The sequence below is a fragment of the Labrus bergylta genome, chromosome 17 (assembly GCF_963930695.1).
Source record: "Labrus bergylta chromosome 17, fLabBer1.1, whole genome shotgun sequence".
Taxonomy (NCBI): domain Eukaryota; kingdom Metazoa; phylum Chordata; class Actinopteri; order Labriformes; family Labridae; genus Labrus; species Labrus bergylta.
In genome coordinates, this window is record NC_089211.1 from 6,188,044 (window position 1) to 6,205,128 (window position 17,085).

Below are 17,085 nucleotides of genomic sequence, written 5' to 3' on the forward strand. Positions count from 1 at the left end.
AGTGGTGTACCTGTGTGTGAGTGTGATGAAGGGCCTGTGAGCCATGGCCCTATTACATGTCCAACGCCTGAGTACACATACACCTTTTTCACAATTTCACACTTAGCTACCCTGCAATCTCCCAGCACTACAGCTCATTCAGACACACACACACACACACACACACACACACACACACACACACACACACACACACGCCCATGCTGTTGCAGGGTTTTCCAGTGGCTAGTCATCATTCAAGCTAATGTTCCCTCCCTGCTGTGCCACAAACATGTTTACTGCAGATTGTGTTGTCATGGCAACAACAAAAAGAGAAAGGGGAGAGCAGGGATGTCTGAAGCTGGGACGACATTTAAAGGACTTTTTTTGAGTCACCTGTGTGTGTGTATCGATATCAATCTTCTGTTTGTGTGTTACGTGCTGGTTTCATGATGTTGTTAGCCTAGCTTAGCGTTCTCTTTCTGCAAGTCCGACACAGTCGGACATGAGTCTGCTCGAGGTTAAAAGGAAGTCTTTCCTCGCCACTCTTACTTTTCTCAGTGTTGCCAAGTGTTTTCTCGTGATGGATAAATGTTGGGTCTCTCTATATACATATATATATAACAACCTACGGTCTAGACCAGTGGTTTTCAACTTGTCTACCCTCAGGACCCACCATCACCTCCTCAGTGAGAAATATTGCCCCAAATTTCTGTTTTTCAACTAATCAGATGAATTTAATTGTGCAGTTTGGACCCAAGAAGGTACAAAATTAAAAAAAAAAAGGGAGAACGAAACAAACTTGTTTAAAAAGAGTTTCACAGACTTCTTGATTTAAAAAAAGTTCCAGTCAAACATTTGCAACCCACTGAAAAGTCTCAGTGACCCACTTTTGGGTCCCTACCCTCAAAAAATGGATTGATTGAACTTGGGGTTCACTACTCGTCTAAAGAAGCTTAGACATGTAGACTGCAGGAGCTGGGGACTTGAAAAGTGGACCCACTTCTACTACAAGACCACCACTGAGCCACATCTGCCCTCAAATCTAAACATTTAATACAACTGTGAAACATAACATTATAAAACTGAGGTTTTAAACTTCTTGACAAACACTGATTGAGACGAGGATCTGCTGCCTTCCTGGTTTCTCACCTGTATCCATCTGCCAGACGTAGACGGAGCCATCGGAGCATCCTACCACCAGGTAGTCGTCTGCAGGACGCCACTTGATGACATGGATGGGGAAGAGGTGTCGGGACGCCAGCATGATGCACTTCCTCTCCCTGAGACTGAGCAGGCCGACGGAGTGGTCGCTGGCCACCGAGCAGACGCAATGCTGCACCCGGGTCTGCAGAGGACACACAGCAGCTCCAATGTCATTCTGGGTACTTTTATATGATGTTTAAGTTTTAGTTTTCAAGAAGTTAAGTGACTAAACTGATCCACATGAGCAGCATGTACATCTGTAGGACAGTAGATAGAGTAGGAAACCAGGGAGAGAGAGAGTGTTGAAAGACATGCGGGAAAGGAGCCACAGGCCGGACTTAAACCCGGGCCGTCCGCTTGGAGGACTGTAGCCTCTGTACATGGGGCACGACCTAACCCCTAGGCCCTCTGCGACCCACATCCCACCATTTTTACAGCTAGATGGAGCAAAACAGCCAGTTATCTTTTTTAATATTGACACACAGAATTGTCCTTTGATCGTATGTGGAAAACTATAAAGAAGCATTTAGTCACTGATTGAAATTGACTCACTTCTGTTTTATTCTTATATGAACATTTTGTATACTGTTTAAGCTGAAAGTTACTATAATTGTAATAAAAGGCTCCATGTTGAGTAACTCTTTAAGCCAGAGAACTTGAATCAGACACTCAGCAGATGAGCCATTTGCAACACAGTGAACTGATGCAACACTTGCTGCTTGAGAACTTCTCATGTTAAATATATTACATTACATTTTCAAACTTAGAACATTCATTTAAGGTTTCATTTGCATTTTCATAACAGTGGACAGATTCTTAACTTCCTGAGTCCTAATTTAAAGACTGTGTCCGACGGGTCATAGCAGCAGCTGACTTCTTGTTTCTATGGCAACAACACATTTTCCGACTATTTGATCTTAATGTCAGTTAAACAATGAGACATTTTTCATTGGTTTCACCGTGCTGTTACTGTGTCTGTGCATTTCACATTCGACCACAGCTACACAAAGTCATTAGAGCTATTTCCATAGTAACTACGATGACATCATCCCCTTAACATTTACATCTAATGTCAGCAAAATAACAAAGTCCTTTTCACGAGGTCCAGCACACGGATGCAAAGAGGAACAAAAGGCACAGCGAAAAAATAGAAGAAGTGAAAAGACCAAAAAGAAAGAAACACAGAGACTGATATGTCATGAGGTCTTACGCTGCAGTTTTCCGGTGGGACGATGAGCTGGGTGATCTCGCCTCCATGCACACAGAAAATGTGCTTCATCTCTCCAGTGAAAATGTCCCAGACGATGACGGAGAAGTCCACACCACCGGACACCAGCGAGCGCTGGTCGTAGCGTGGCGAGATCTGGTACGGGTACAGGACACACGTCACCTTGTTCCTGTGGCCGCGCAGGGTGCGATGTGGCGGCCAGCCTATGGGAAGGACAAACACAACTCTCAGAACTGAGGAAAAACTTTGAGGACAACACTGAGGACAGTTTTAATGCCTCTGAAGTCAGCTGTAGATCTTTTGATCCATGTATTCTGATTTAAATTTTAAGTTTGTGAAAATATTTTTCCCAAAATTCAGACACCGTGAAATGATTCTGATTCTGTTACTTTAATGTTTTTATCTGACAACATTTTTATTAAACACACTGCTAAAAAAACAACAACAATCTAACCAATCAGAGAAGCGATGAAAAATCTACCTCTGTGTTCTGCGAGGTAAAATATATTTGTTTTATTCTATGGAGTCTTGTTGTTCAAACAGGAGCACAGGGACGATTGATACTCTGAAAAAAAACTCAACTTCTGTAGCGTTCTGAGTCTTTGGTGGCACAAAACGAGTGGTTTCATTTGTCAACATTTGATTGGCCGCATTACTGCCCAAGAAATACTTTCTTACTTCTTACTTTGGAGAAATTACAAGTGAAAGAGAATACTGGAGCATTTCCAAACATTTGTACTTATAGGTCCTCAAAACCTCTGAAATATCTCTCATGTAAAGAAAAATACCAGAGTTCGCCTTTAATGTAAACTTCAGACTTCATGTTAACAGTTGATTCCCGGTAAATGTTTTCCAGATTTATTAAGTAAACTAAGGACAATTTTCCCCTGAACGTGTCCCCCCTCCCTCACCTCTCCTGAGCATGTGCTCGCCCTGCAGCAGCTGGACGATGGCGGTCTGAGTAGCAGGGACCAGGATGATGCTGCCGTCTTCTCTCCCGCACACCAGGCGACCCTGAGAGGGGATGTACACGCTGGCCGTCACCTGAGGAAACACAATACACACACACACACACACACACACACACACACACACACAAGTGTAAATCTACAAGTAGAGTTATTGAGTTGTTGATTTAGATTTAAGTAGGCTGCAATAACCTCCAGATGTTTTGTTCAAATGCACAGAAACTACACAGTCAGAGATACTAGTACAACAAAAGTAATCATTATATTCATATCAGAAAGGAGATTTAACATGAATTTAAAATAAAGAGAAGAAAGGAAAAAACGTCATATGCTTTACGATTCCTCAAACCAAAACTCAAAGGAGCAGCTTTACAGGACTGCAGAGCCTGAACTCCTTTGTTGACCACATGGAAACATTTTGAAAGTGCAAATCAAACTAAAGAAATACTGACATAAATGTAACTCATATGTTTTCAGAGTTCAAACCTTGATGGGTTCTTCTTTCCCAGGCAGGACGCTGAGCTGGTCGATGATTCCTGCAGACACGGGGGTCAACTTATCAAACGCCTCCTGGAGACTGACGGTGGATGATACCTGCAGCTCTGAGCAGAGAGACAAAGAGAGACAGAGATAAAAGTCAAAACCAGAGAGAAGGACGTCTAGAGACCAGTCTACATAAATTGAACAACAATTCTAAATTGTTTGTGGTCGTTTTAGTGTTTGAATTTGTAGTTTTTTTACATATGTACACTACTTTAGCACATCATTTCAGGACTAGGAGTGCCAGGGTACTATTTATTGTTATCTGAAAAACAAACTAATAAAGTAAGCAGAGATGGTTCTGTATTACTTCTCACCCTGTTTGCCTTTTGTTACTGATTGTGCTTCCCTTGTACTTTTTAAAAAAACTGACTAACATTAATGTATTAGTAGCAGTAACTAAAAGGCATTATTTATGGCAGTGCTGTTGTATTTTCTGTGTAAATCTTTTTATTTATATATTGTCAGTTCATACCTGCAGTTATGGACTGCCGCTGTGGAGGCGAGGCGTCTGGGATGCTCCACATGGACAGTCTCCCTGCTGAGTCACCCTGGATCAGCAGCTTATGGAAAGGCTCCCGCCGGCCGAAGAAGAACCGAGTCACAGGAGGACAGATCAGGAGCTGCAGGACGGATTGGGGAAAAAACACACATCAACATCTGAATACATGAAGATTCTGATCTCCCAATTACATGCATGGAACTTGTGAACCCTTAAAGACTCCCTTGAGATGGACTTTCTTAGCTTTTATAAATGCCATTGTTGGTCTGAGTTTCATGCCCACATGAAGATGAAGTGTTAGGTTTTGCTCTTTTGTTTCATCCATAAACAGCAACAAAACACAGCAAACCGGAGGAAAACAGAACCAAACATTATCAGATTCACCTGGACATCTGACTCCGCTACAGGCTGAGAAATTAAAATCACATGGTAAAAATTACTAACTTATTCAGACATGCCATTTGGAGAACTTATTCATTCAGGTAAGGGTTAAGACAAAAGGTTGGGCAAAAAGTGTCACAAAATCGATGTGAAGAAACATGAAGAAATCAAACAATCAAACCCAAACAGTATCTTTGTCCCTTTGCTTGATGTCATGAGATGCAACGTCTGTCCACTGAAGGAAATCATGGACGAAATCAAGAGCCATAGACATGGACAGTTGTGTCAAATCTATCACTCTGGATACATGGCAGTCTGACGGGTTTTTTTTGTACATGTAGTTAAATCTCTTCAAGGGTGCAATGTGAAAGTAGGAACAAGTGAAATGAGCTCAGTTGTGTTAACACCAAAACCTGAACAGATGTGTTTCTCATTGCCAGCCACAACAGTGTGGAGATGACTACATACATCACTTTTACAGTTTGAAAGGCGATTAGGCTAACAAGGTAACCTGTCAAAGTGGTGGCGGGTGTTAGCTTCAGAAGTGTGCAGTTCCTCAATAAGGAAATATAAACATTACTGCTGACAAAAGTCCACTTATTCCCTTGTTTCTGCCTTTATATCAACACTTCACACCTAAAACTAACCAAATCATGTGTTCCCTAGGCTCCAAGGAATCCCCATTAGATCCCATATATCAAAATATAATTTTTTACATCAGAAATAAATATGTTGACATCATGATAAATAAAAGTTTTCCCATTTGAATAGCTAATTTCTTTCTTGGTAAAAACTGCATGTTAGGTCGACTTTTCGTCTGTTTTGATTAAATTGAGTCTAACATTTATTCATAGACTTTCATAACTAGACTCATAGCTGATTCCACTGACAGGTGGACACTTTGTCTCTTCATCAGGAGGCTAAAGGCTCGCCTCAGCTCCACCTCCTTTGACCGTTAAGTTTGAAGCAGCCTTGCCAATATGGCGGCTGCCATCATTGGGCTTCATACAACTCTTCTAAAAACCATGAGTGACGTCACTAAGACTAGGCCCATTTCTTATACAGACCATTGGTATATCTGTATTGTAAATAATGCTAAAAATGCCCATCTTTTCAGAAAAAGCTCACACAGGCAGAGGCTGTTTGTTACTATAATAATGGGGCTTGTTCTTACCAAGCTACAGAGTTCTTACATTAGACCAATTTTTACTGCAGCTAAACATAATCTCTGTCTCTGTCCATTTTTAGGACAAGGTCCTGGAACTGAAGCTCTGCTAAAGGAGGTGAAGGGTTGTGATGATCCATCCCTGTGATAAATGATGGACAGGGTGAACGTTAGTGAACCTGTGGGCAGGTAAAGATGTGCAGCCATGTTAACTGTGACATTTGAAGAGGAACAGAAGCAGTAATGACTGAAGTGTCCTTTGTGTAAAATAATTGATGAGTTCAGCACATCTGAACACCGTGGATGAGCAAAGAGGGAATGCAAAGTGCCACACAATGTTTGCTTAAGACACGATAATCACACACACATGAAGCAAACCACATCTAAAGCCATGATGTGAACAAAACCAACATCAGTGAGAAGACAGCACTGCAGAAGAAAGGCAATCAGAGAGAGAATCTGGATCGGAGAGGGCTTGCAATGATGGTGGGGTACTTTTCTGTTTGTTTCACTTTTGGCTGAAATTCTATATATATGTAAGGACATTTGGAAAAATTGACATAAAAATTGAAGGTAGTGCAAATTTTCCACTCTCACTCAACAAACAGACATTATATTTAAATTAATCTAGTCATTATTTTTTATTGGAGACAAATTATTCCTGAAATGAAACAGAGCTGATTTGAAATCAGGTACTTTATTCACTAAATCATTTCCCTTTGATTATCCATAAACTGGACTGGGAGTTAAATATTAATTAATCAAAATAATAACTCATCCAGATGAACTTTATTTGGACATGAAAATGTCACATTTAGTAGAAAAAGCAGATGTTATAGATAACTACTAGGGCCCAACCGATTTATGAGATTTTAACGGCCCATACCAATATTAATATTATCTTCCTAAGATATATCTGCCATCCGTAGAGATAGATCTACATATACACATATATTGCATTAATCCCTCAAATGCAGTTATCAAACACAACTGGAAAGTAACTGTACATATGTGAGTGATAATGCTTGTTGTAAGCCATATAGCACCCTCTGCTGGTGACACCAGAAAGAGTACTGCTAGTCTAGTACAATGATACTCAAATGAAATGCAATTTGAATAAATCTTAAAATATCGGTGCATATCTGCTTTAAAATTACCCGATACCGATAGTAACTTGATATGCTAATATCAGCCGATTTATCGGCTGGCCAATATATCGGTCGGACTCTAATAACTACAAAAAGTTCAGCCAATTAAAAAAACATTGCCCAACTTCTAATTAAAGAGAAATAAATACAAAACACATTTTTTTTTGCTACAAATTGTTGAAAAGGAACACTTAAGGTCTGCCGAACACAGAAACAACATATAGTTTTATATGTTACGACTACAAATATGAAAAAGGTAAACGTTGGATTATAATTAGCTTATAATAAATGTTTTATCCATTTCTGTTTATTTTAAACTTGATTTCACTTGCTACTATTACTTTCACCATCTTCTATCTTAAGTGAGTGACTATTTGCAAAATATATAATATTGCCGTTTTAAAGTTGAAGACTGTTCTTTAACTGTAAACTGTCGAGCAAATTTCAACTCCCTCAAGTCCATTATGCGTCTAGCTTGTATTGTTAGCATTTATCTTGGGGTTTAAAGTTTACTGGCAAAGATACAAACTGTATAGTTCAAATCTTACAGGTGCAAGTAAGACAAGAAACCAGATACTTTCCAAAATGTCAAGTATTTCTATCACTTCTGTCCTGAATGTGTCATAAACACAGGGACTTTGCATGAATCTTCATCAGTATGAAGATAGATGAGGGGGGTGATGGTGCTTTTGGAAGAGGAGTTTTGTTTTAGTGGGAGGAGAGCATGAAGTAAGGGAACCAGAGTGAGTTCAGTCTCTCAGTCAGGCAGGAAGGAAAACCGAAGAGAGGAGCAAACTAAACAGGTAGGTCACTTTAAACATCATCGACTCAGCGGCTCACATTTCTATCCAAACACTGATTGAATAAATCTGATGTCTACATTATGAATTCATGAACATCTGTGCACATTGGATGCTGCTTCTCTTGGAAATAAAGGATAGCACAAGATATAATAAAGGATCAAATTTTACTTGACGGACATAACCATTTCTATTTTTTCCTCGAAATATGGTGTTCCCCAAGGGTCTGGTCTCGATCCTCTAATATTTCTACATGCAATACATGCTCAGTAAGGTTAAATTAAACCAATGTTTATATAAATGATTCCTGAGGTTTTAACGTTCCTTTTGAAGTGCTATGCCTCATCAGAAATACAGAGCATCTATTTTAGAGGACTTTACATCATATTTATTTTAGGGTTTATTAAACTTCATAGGAAATGAAAATTTAAGCTTCATAAAATAAACAGTTTTCGAGTGAGGCCTTTGTTTAAACTATAATCTTGTTTCAACAGTAATAACGAGATGAGGTCATTGGTCAATCGAAATGTACATTCTTAGCAAATAATTAGAGCAACAAGTTGCAATCTATCTGCAAGCCATGTTGGATTCATATTTCTTGTATTGTCCTTTTTTATCCTTTTTATAGCGCCCTGTATTTTTCTATTGTATCACTGAATTTCTCCCTGTGGGAGATCAATAAAGCTCATCTATGACCAAGTATTATGGCCACAGTAAAGAAAAAAATAACTACAATTTCGCAATTAGACTTGAAATTTATGAGAATAAAGTCTTACAATTTTCATTCAAACTTGGAGAAGGAGATGAATTAATGAGCTTATTGTAGCTGATATTTATAATTTATGTCATAGTTTTGGTTGTTTGTGCTTCCTGTAAGAGAGTTAAAAGAAAACTGATCTGAAATCTGGAAACTTTTTCTGACTCTCTGTCATATTTTTCCACTAATTCTCTTTTAGTCTCTGTTATGAAATTAAAAATGTCTTTTTTTGTAATGGGGACAAACAATCAACAAGAGAGCACTTTGCTTTACTTAAATTATTATGACAATGTGTACCTTTCAGATTCCTCCTTCCATCCAGAATAGAATATGATATGATTTACAAACATAAATAAACAGCTCAGTAGGTTAATTAATAATAGTCATGTAGCAACAAAACCCTTTAAGCTCAAATATAATGTTTTCAAACAAAAAATATTTTCTGTATTTGGACCCACTTTGTGTTGTTTCATTCAGAGTTTAACTATTGAATTAGTTTCTGAAATGTCCCTGTTTGTTAACACATTGCAGGGTGAATGCGAACCACTGTGTGGATGTTTCAGTTTCACTGCTGTTCTCAGAGTTCGCTCCTCTCAGCTCGGGTCCTTATTTCTGGCAGAGCTGCAAAATCACAACTTTTGAATAGTCAAGTTGACCTCTAACAAACCTTTAAACAAGAACTGGTGAATAAAGTAAACCTTTTCATTTACAACAACTTAAAATTTCCCTTATAAAGGGAATATACTTGACATATCATTGCATTGAGTTTGTTTCTTTAGATATCAGCGTCTGAAACTTGCTGCAGACAAATATTGAAGTAAAATGTAAAGAGTAAATAGTACTGTGTATTCAAATTACAACTACTAAAAAAATATCAGTGTAGGTATCGTAGTTTTACGCATTTCAGCTTTTGCAGCTCAGCCAAGAATCTGAACTATCTTCTTCCTGCCTTTTTTTCAAGTGAGCATTTTCTGGGCCTTACTGGTGCCTCTAGAGGCCGGTGGTGGTATAGCAGCTCTGGGGTGTAGAGCTCCAAGTCGCACCCGCTGGCAGGGATGCACATCACCTCCACAACCCCCACCTCCTCCTCCTCCTCACCTCCTTCTCCTTCCTTCTGAGAGAAGTGAGGAGGTCAAAGGAGGGACGGGGGAGGGGGGCAGAGGACAACAGAAGGAACAACAAAAATAACAAAAGGCACAGACAACAAATAAATACAAACAAGACAATAACTCATAAATGCACATAAATCAACATACTGAAGGTCCACATGAAATCATAACTATACAGAACACAGAAACACCAGGTGGATACACAAGGATTAGTCTCCGCATTACGGCGAAAAAGGTCCTGAAATGTCTCTACTTTGAGTTAAAAAATTAGAAGATTTTAGAGTTCATTGTTGTCAGTGAATTCTTAATAAGATCTCGTATTACAATTATGGCCTCAACTCATGTTATAGCCACAGAATCAACAGCTTGTAGCTACAGAATTATGTTTTCTTGAATATTCTGAATGGTTAATGTAATAAAAAAGTAAATCTCCACATCACTAAATCCAACTTTGTAACAACTTAATAATGCCCTAAAAGCCAGATTACATCTCAATGAGATTCTTGGGAAATATTTAGTGATTTGTGTATCAATATGAACAGTGTTCACATCTGATGTTATTGTGGGAAAGAGAAAAACTCGCTCAAAGGAACACGAGAGCAGAGCAGTGACTGTGCTCAGGACAGCGAACGCATAAAAGACAGCTGAAATAAAACTAATAATTCATGCTTTTCTGTTGGGGTCGGCGTTTGGTCACATTGTGGTGGCGGGCCAACACTCTGATCGGAAGTGGAAACACTGAAGAAGTTACCATGAATGAAACTCAACACTTTCTGTAGCTATTATAGCTAAAAGGCCTTTTGTTTGGTTAGTAAGTGCTGTGGAGACTTTGAAGCACATTGACAGAGATCACAGTTAAACATAGACTTTACAATGCAAATAAAACTGCACATTTCTGCACCTTCCATTGGGTGTAACCAAAACAAACGTATTCATCACATTTCTTACATTAGCAATAAGCGTGTTGCTTGTTTCAAAACATTTATAACAAGCAGGTCCTGAGGAGAACTAAGGCTATAGTGGTCTGCTCAAATCACCCATTAAGAGTGAGTCTGATCTTTTACCCTCAGGTCGCTCAGGTCGTCGTTTCAGAGCTCCTGTGAGGAAGACTCCAGGTCTCATTTGTCCCCACTGCAAATTACTATAGTAAACATCAATTAGCCCTCAGGTCTCTCTTCTTGCACTTTAGTCACTCATTTGCACACCTCCATACTGCACGTTAGTAAAGTGTTACATTTTGGGATGAGGTCTTGTTTGATGTTACTGTGATGCTTTATATGGTTTCATTTTGTTTTGTGTTATCAGACTTTTTATCTCATGTTTGATTTGGATTTTACGGTGATGTTGTCCTTGTATGTGTTGTCTTCTGTGCACTCCTGCTGCAAAACAAATTTCCCTATGTGGTACAATAAAGAATATGAACCTGAATCAGGATCACATCCTCTAGATTTTACTACAGAGCAGTTAAAAAGTACTCTATTACCTTTATTCATGTTGTGTCTACCCTTCACTGATATATATACTTCTGTCACCTTGTTACGGGGGAGCTGGACTTCAACTGTGCAAAGGTATGACATAAAAACGTCTGGATGTTGCATGTAATTCTGTCTGTCGTTCTTCAGGCTGATATTTGATTAACTGGTCAAACAAGATGGTGTTAGCAGCTCTGATGAGGCCTTGTGATCAATAATCTTAGGGCACAAAGTTCAGTTGGGAAAAAACAGAGACGCATACTTTCACTCCACTACTCTCATCCCATATCATTTGAAAAGCGACAGCTAGTTTAATTTTCAGATAGTCCTAACAGAGCTACAACTGTGACACATGATGATGAGGCTTTTTGTACTGTTGCATAGCAGGAGTCTGCAGGAAATATTTTCCTGGGTTGTCCCAAATATCCCAAGCCTGAATAGCAATCCTTTAATAATACTATTTTTTATAATTCTTCATACACAAAATTACAACGCTTAGAATATAGGTAGTTTGAGAGTCATGTGTTGGTTGGAAACTTAAAGCGTACAGTATATAAAGGTATAACTTGAACAGAGTGAAAGACAGAAGGCTGACCTGTTTGTCTGAGAAGCCGGAGATGCTGTAGATCAGTGGAGGGATTGAGCCTTCTTTGGTTTTCCCAACATCGCTGCGGAAATGTTCACTAGCAGGCGAACAGCTGAGGAATACACACAGAAGTCATAGTCAAAAAAGGGCCCTCTGTTTGTCCAGCTCCCATGATTTTAGCTGAGCCTGGAAGTGAGTCTGAGCTCCTGGTCTGCAGTGATCACACCATTACCTGGCTGGTAGTTTGTAGATGTAACTGCAGCCGTCTTCGGTCCAGATGATGACTCTGTCAGCAGAGATGAACTCTCCTCCGGTCCAGGCCTGGTCGTTCTCGCTGGGCACCGAGCAGAGCAACGAGTAGTCGCCTGCATCAAACACCTGACACAGAGAGATAGACAGGTCTCTTATTAGGGTGTTTAGCTCTGGCTGAGACTTAAGAGAGCGAATAATTCTGGTCCATGCAGCCTTCTACTGGAACACTGTATGTACTATTTACTGAATCTTACCCTCCAGTACTTTGAACAGACGACGAGCAGGCTGCTCTGAGTGAAGGTGCAGAAGGAAACACTCTGACAGCCCTGACAGTAGATGGGTTTGGACTCTTCTTCAAACACAGGGTCCAGGTCCTGAAAATAAAAAACATACACACACACAGACAGACAAAACAAATTGAGCCTGAGCTCCTTTACATGTCAACATCTGGGGTAGAACCAAAAATATGTTTTTTTATGTTTATTTTTATTGTGGTAAAATTATCAAGTTCTCTTAATTATTTATAATCATATCATGTTCTTTTTTTGGGGGGACGGGGTCAATGTAATCAAATACACATCTTTATGGTACTGTATGGATTCTCTAGTACCAGCTAACATGAAAAGATTTAAAAATTTTCCCTGAAATAATGTGAAGTGTATTTCTTTGCTCTGACAGTACAAAACGTGGTGCTATTAAGTTGGACGTTACAGCGACACATAAAAAAACTAACCTTTCTAACTGTTATGTACATGGTGCTGTGATCTTTATAACGTGAGTATTTTCAGTAATATTTCATCATAAACTCTTGTGACACAGAGGTTTTATGCTGACACACAGCCATTAAAGTCACTGCATGTCTGTATCTATCACTGAGTTTGATTTGATTTCCTGCAGCACACACGGCTGATTGTACACACTGATGTTTAATCAAAAAGAACATCTGTATGCCGGTGTACCTGCATCCTGCTGACCTCAGCTGTGATGATCCAGACTTTCAAAATCCCCGTCACTGACACGGCCACCACGGTGTCCTCTGCACAGAGAAAGAACGTTCGTGTCTCGTGGTTGATATTACATGCCATTGTCTATTTACATGAAAGAACATGGGTATATTTTCACAAGCCAACATTTAACATGAACGTGTAATGAGACAATTTAGCACATTAACATGCAATGTTAGTATTATCTAACAGTAGAACTAGAAAAGGAAAGCATGACATATGTGCTGCAAACAGATTGAAAATAACCCGACCTCCCCTTGAGAAACGTTCCCGTCTGCGTCTCTCACCTTGAGTTCTGTGGGAGCGGATGATGCTCATAGAGCTGATCCAGTCAGGGGAGATCTTAGACACCAGCGAGTACAGGACCTCCAGGCTGGTGGCGTCCACCACAAGGATTTCTGGGTAATGGCCGTTACAGAGCAGACGTCCCTCCCGCTCAGTGCCAATGGTGAACTGATAGAACTGGAAGACCACAGAGGAGGGAGGGGAGACAAGGAGGAGACACAGAGAGAAAGAGAGTAGATTTGAATGACTTAATTCTTAAATAAATAACAGCTTTTATAAAAGAATTTAGCTTTAAGTAGTGTTTATCTTACATTAATGCCAGTGTGAGCACAGGCCAGCTTGGTGAACTCAATACAGCGTCCGTCATTCACATCCCATAAACACATCTCCCTGTGGAAACATGAACAAATTCAATTCAGACTTGTGTATGAATACAGATAGACAGCCCTTCTGTTTGACTCTCTAGAGCTGCAACCACTGAAATACTGAAGAATCACCTGACATGAAAACAACTGATCGCAATTACCAGGTCAAAGCACCAAACCTGGAAAACACAAGCCTGCTATAGTCCCGAGCATGAGGGAAAAAAAGGTCAACTAGAGTACAGACATGTTTGTTTGTGACATCGGCCGCTTCATCCCCTCAGGAAAACTCACCGCTATTCCAAATCTTTCATTCCATGTGCCATCAGGCTGTTAAACCTCAGAATGAAAACCTCATTGTATTTTTTCCTTATTTTGTTCCTTGTTTTTTGTGTCTATACTTGTGACTCCTGCGTCAGCGGCCTATACGCACTCTCCTTAAATGAGCTTCTCATCTTTGCCTGTCCGTTGTGTGTGTCTTTACCCAAAGAGACCACACGAGGGTGCTACTGTGCCAGGGCTCGTCTCTGTCAAGTATTGATTTGTTTGTTGCCTCTGACGTACTCCATCTGCTGTTTGTTTGTAAATGTCTGCATGGTCTGGGTGGACTGTGGAACAGAATTGCCCTCTGGGATAACTAAAGTTTTCTTCATCTCTCAGACCCAAAGGCAGTAAGAACAATAATATGTATTTCTAAATACAACATTTAGGAGACATCTGGTAAGTTGGTGAGTGCAAGATAACAAATGTTTAAGATTATGAGGCGTTTTGGGAACGATGCTGGTGGTTCTATTCAGAGCAAGTTATCACAATCAATGAAAATCTTCTGACCAATCAAAACACACTCACCCGCTTTCTGATGCACTGACGATGTACTGCTTGTCACTGCATGCACTGGCTTTAGACAGACAGGTGATGGAGGCTGTGTGACCAAATAACATGGCCCTGGGACAAATCTGAAGCAGAAGAAGAAGACGACAGACTGGGAGTTATAACAATACAATAAAAAGCTGAGCAAATAAGAGGTAGCATACAAACTCCCACACAACAACCATCTTCATCACCACTTTCCCCTCCTCTCATCAGTACCTCCAGCTCAGGCGTCATGTCCCACAGGCAGATCTGTCCGTCATGGCAGCCGGTGATGATGGTGCTGAAGTCGTCCATCACCAGTAGGCTGCTGATGCAGTGGGTGGGAGCCGTGCGGCCCCATAGCACTATGGGTAGAACCAGGTTGTTCCCCGACATTATGCTGATGTGTCTGGAAGAATGGACAGAGAGTAGTTTGTTATTTTTTTATAGTTTGTCATCATTTCATTGCTCTACATTTGTAAATAATGTTGAAATTATGGTTTTGAAAAAAAGTGGTTGAAAGCATGAATGAATGAAATGCCCTGATGTCAAAGACTGTGTTTGGTGGATCTAGTGAATAAAGTAACAGGAATCATCATACTTTATTAAGTATTTGAAGGGGACCATATTTTCCATTATTGGGTGAGTTTACATTGAACTCATTCAATGAGCTGGCTTACCCAGACGTATACAGTCTTCTTTGTGTTTGCAGATTTGCATACCATAATAAACTATTTATTTGACTTCAGAGAGGTGTGAGCAGTGCTCCTGTAGTTTGCTTTCATTTTCATAATGTATCTAATTTTATGTATCTAGTCTGTTGTTCTTCTGAATCTCTCAAACTGCCACACTGTTCATATCACACAAAACGTTATGAAAGTTTAGCTACATTGTAAAAGATAAATATACACCGTTTTTTCTTCTTCTCATAAGGTTGTTGAATTTGCAGACAGGACAGTGAGGCACATCTCTAGACCTTGGATATTAATTAGTATTATATTTCATATTGATATTTAAATTATGCATATTTGTACAACTGTTCATTTGTTTAAAGTAGTTTACAGTTTTTTTATATTTCACCAGTGAACCAGCTCAGTCTGTAGGGACTTGGGATGGGAACCGGAGGGTTGCCAAGCCAAGCCTGGAAATTTGTCTGGTAGCTGGAAAGGTGCCAATTCACTTCCTTAGTGCTTCTGATGTGCTCTTGTGAAAGGTTCATCCAGCTGCTAAGGTGCTCTTTCTCTCCATTAGTGCATGTCCAAAGGATCCTGTTTGTGTATTTCAGCCGATGTGTGCATGTATCAACAACAGAGTGTAAACATTTACCCTGGAGGGATTCATAAAGGAGATCTTCCTCTTATCTCTGGTCGTTAGCTATGTAATAGTAAAAGGTGGCTAACACTGATCATTTTAGCATCCTGACATGCTGATGTTTAGCAAGCTGAAACATCAGCAGGCACTGTATGTATAGTATAGTGAGAGACTGAAATTAACATGATCATTTCCCCAAATAAACACAGTCAACAGGACTTGAGACATTTACATATGAACCAGATCAGAGTGAGAGTCACGAATCGTCCTCCTGTCATGAAGACAGACCGAGAAACAGCTGTGATCGTTTGAAGAATAAAACACATTGAACATGTCTCCATCCTAAAGTCCAAATGTAGTATTTGGAGCTTCACTTAATGAATTAACCTTGATGTTACGTTCAGGTTAACGAGCTGCTTAGCGATATTTTGAGGACGCATTCATTTTGCTTTCAGTTGCTGGACAGTCCCCGAAACATCGGAACCGCCTGAGACACTGGTAGTTTTTACATATGTCCATTATGAAGCTACATGTCACAGATGGTCGGACATTAGAAAAAACATTAGCTGTGCTGTGATCCATAAAATGCTGCAATGTCGCTACTACCGGGTTAGCAACACGGCTAACGGGACCAAAACACAGAGTTAAAAATTACAATTACGTACCTCTAAAGCAGTCCTACTGGGACATTTCCTTCTTTTGGAAGGTTTTACAGTGAAAGTGGGCCGCTGTGGCAAATGTGATCCAATATTATCCTCTTTTTCGGCTTATTTTCGGCTGCTTATGCCACTGACGAACCGATCTGTTCGGTCAGCTGATCACGCGACCACTGAGAGCTGCTTCCGGTCAAAGTAAAAGCATGAACCGTTACTTGCCGTTTTCCCCTTCTTTTCTTTATTATTTATATTATTTATAATCTATGCATTCATTTTCTATTAAGTAATGTATTTCGGAGCAATGGACCACAGAACATTTGGTTTGAGGAAAGAAGGATTTTTCTCGATGTATACAACAATACAGTAATATACAAACATCTAAAAAAATTGTTCTTTTTGACTTCCTGAATGAATTTGGTCAACTGAGAAAGAAGATGTCTGATTTAAAGCTCAGAGTAAATGTATTAAGTTTAAGTACGGGTTTTATTTTGAAAGTCTTATATTTCTTGCTTGATAGACTTC

General features: G+C 39.7%; 1 protein-coding gene across 3 annotated transcripts in view; it reads right to left on the reverse strand.

The window, feature by feature from the left end:
* LOC110000908 (WD repeat-containing protein 7) overlaps positions 1–16,723 on the reverse strand; it is a 93,460-nt gene extending 76,737 nt beyond the window's left edge. For 2 of the 3 annotated variants that reach the window (XM_020656292.3, XM_020656290.3), the window contains exons 1-14: positions 16,573–16,723; positions 14,834–15,005; positions 14,594–14,700; positions 13,694–13,772; positions 13,385–13,559; positions 13,053–13,129; positions 12,348–12,467; positions 12,074–12,219; positions 11,851–11,953; positions 4,397–4,544; positions 3,868–3,983; positions 3,325–3,457; positions 2,396–2,616; positions 1,132–1,327 (exon numbers count right to left, since the gene is read on the reverse strand). In XM_020656292.3, coding sequence (XP_020511948.1) covers positions 1,132–1,327; positions 2,396–2,616; positions 3,325–3,457; positions 3,868–3,983; positions 4,397–4,544; positions 11,851–11,953; positions 12,074–12,219; positions 12,348–12,467; positions 13,053–13,129; positions 13,385–13,559; positions 13,694–13,772; positions 14,594–14,700; positions 14,834–14,992 — 1,780 coding nt within the window. In that variant the 5' untranslated portion in view covers positions 14,993–15,005; positions 16,573–16,723. The remainder of the gene's footprint in view (positions 1–1,131; positions 1,328–2,395; positions 2,617–3,324; positions 3,458–3,867; positions 3,984–4,396; positions 4,545–11,850; positions 11,954–12,073; positions 12,220–12,347; positions 12,468–13,052; positions 13,130–13,384; positions 13,560–13,693; positions 13,773–14,593; positions 14,701–14,833; positions 15,006–16,572) is intronic. The other variant, XM_020656291.3, reaches the window with a different exon arrangement.
* Between the last annotated feature and the right edge of the window lie 362 nt (positions 16,724–17,085).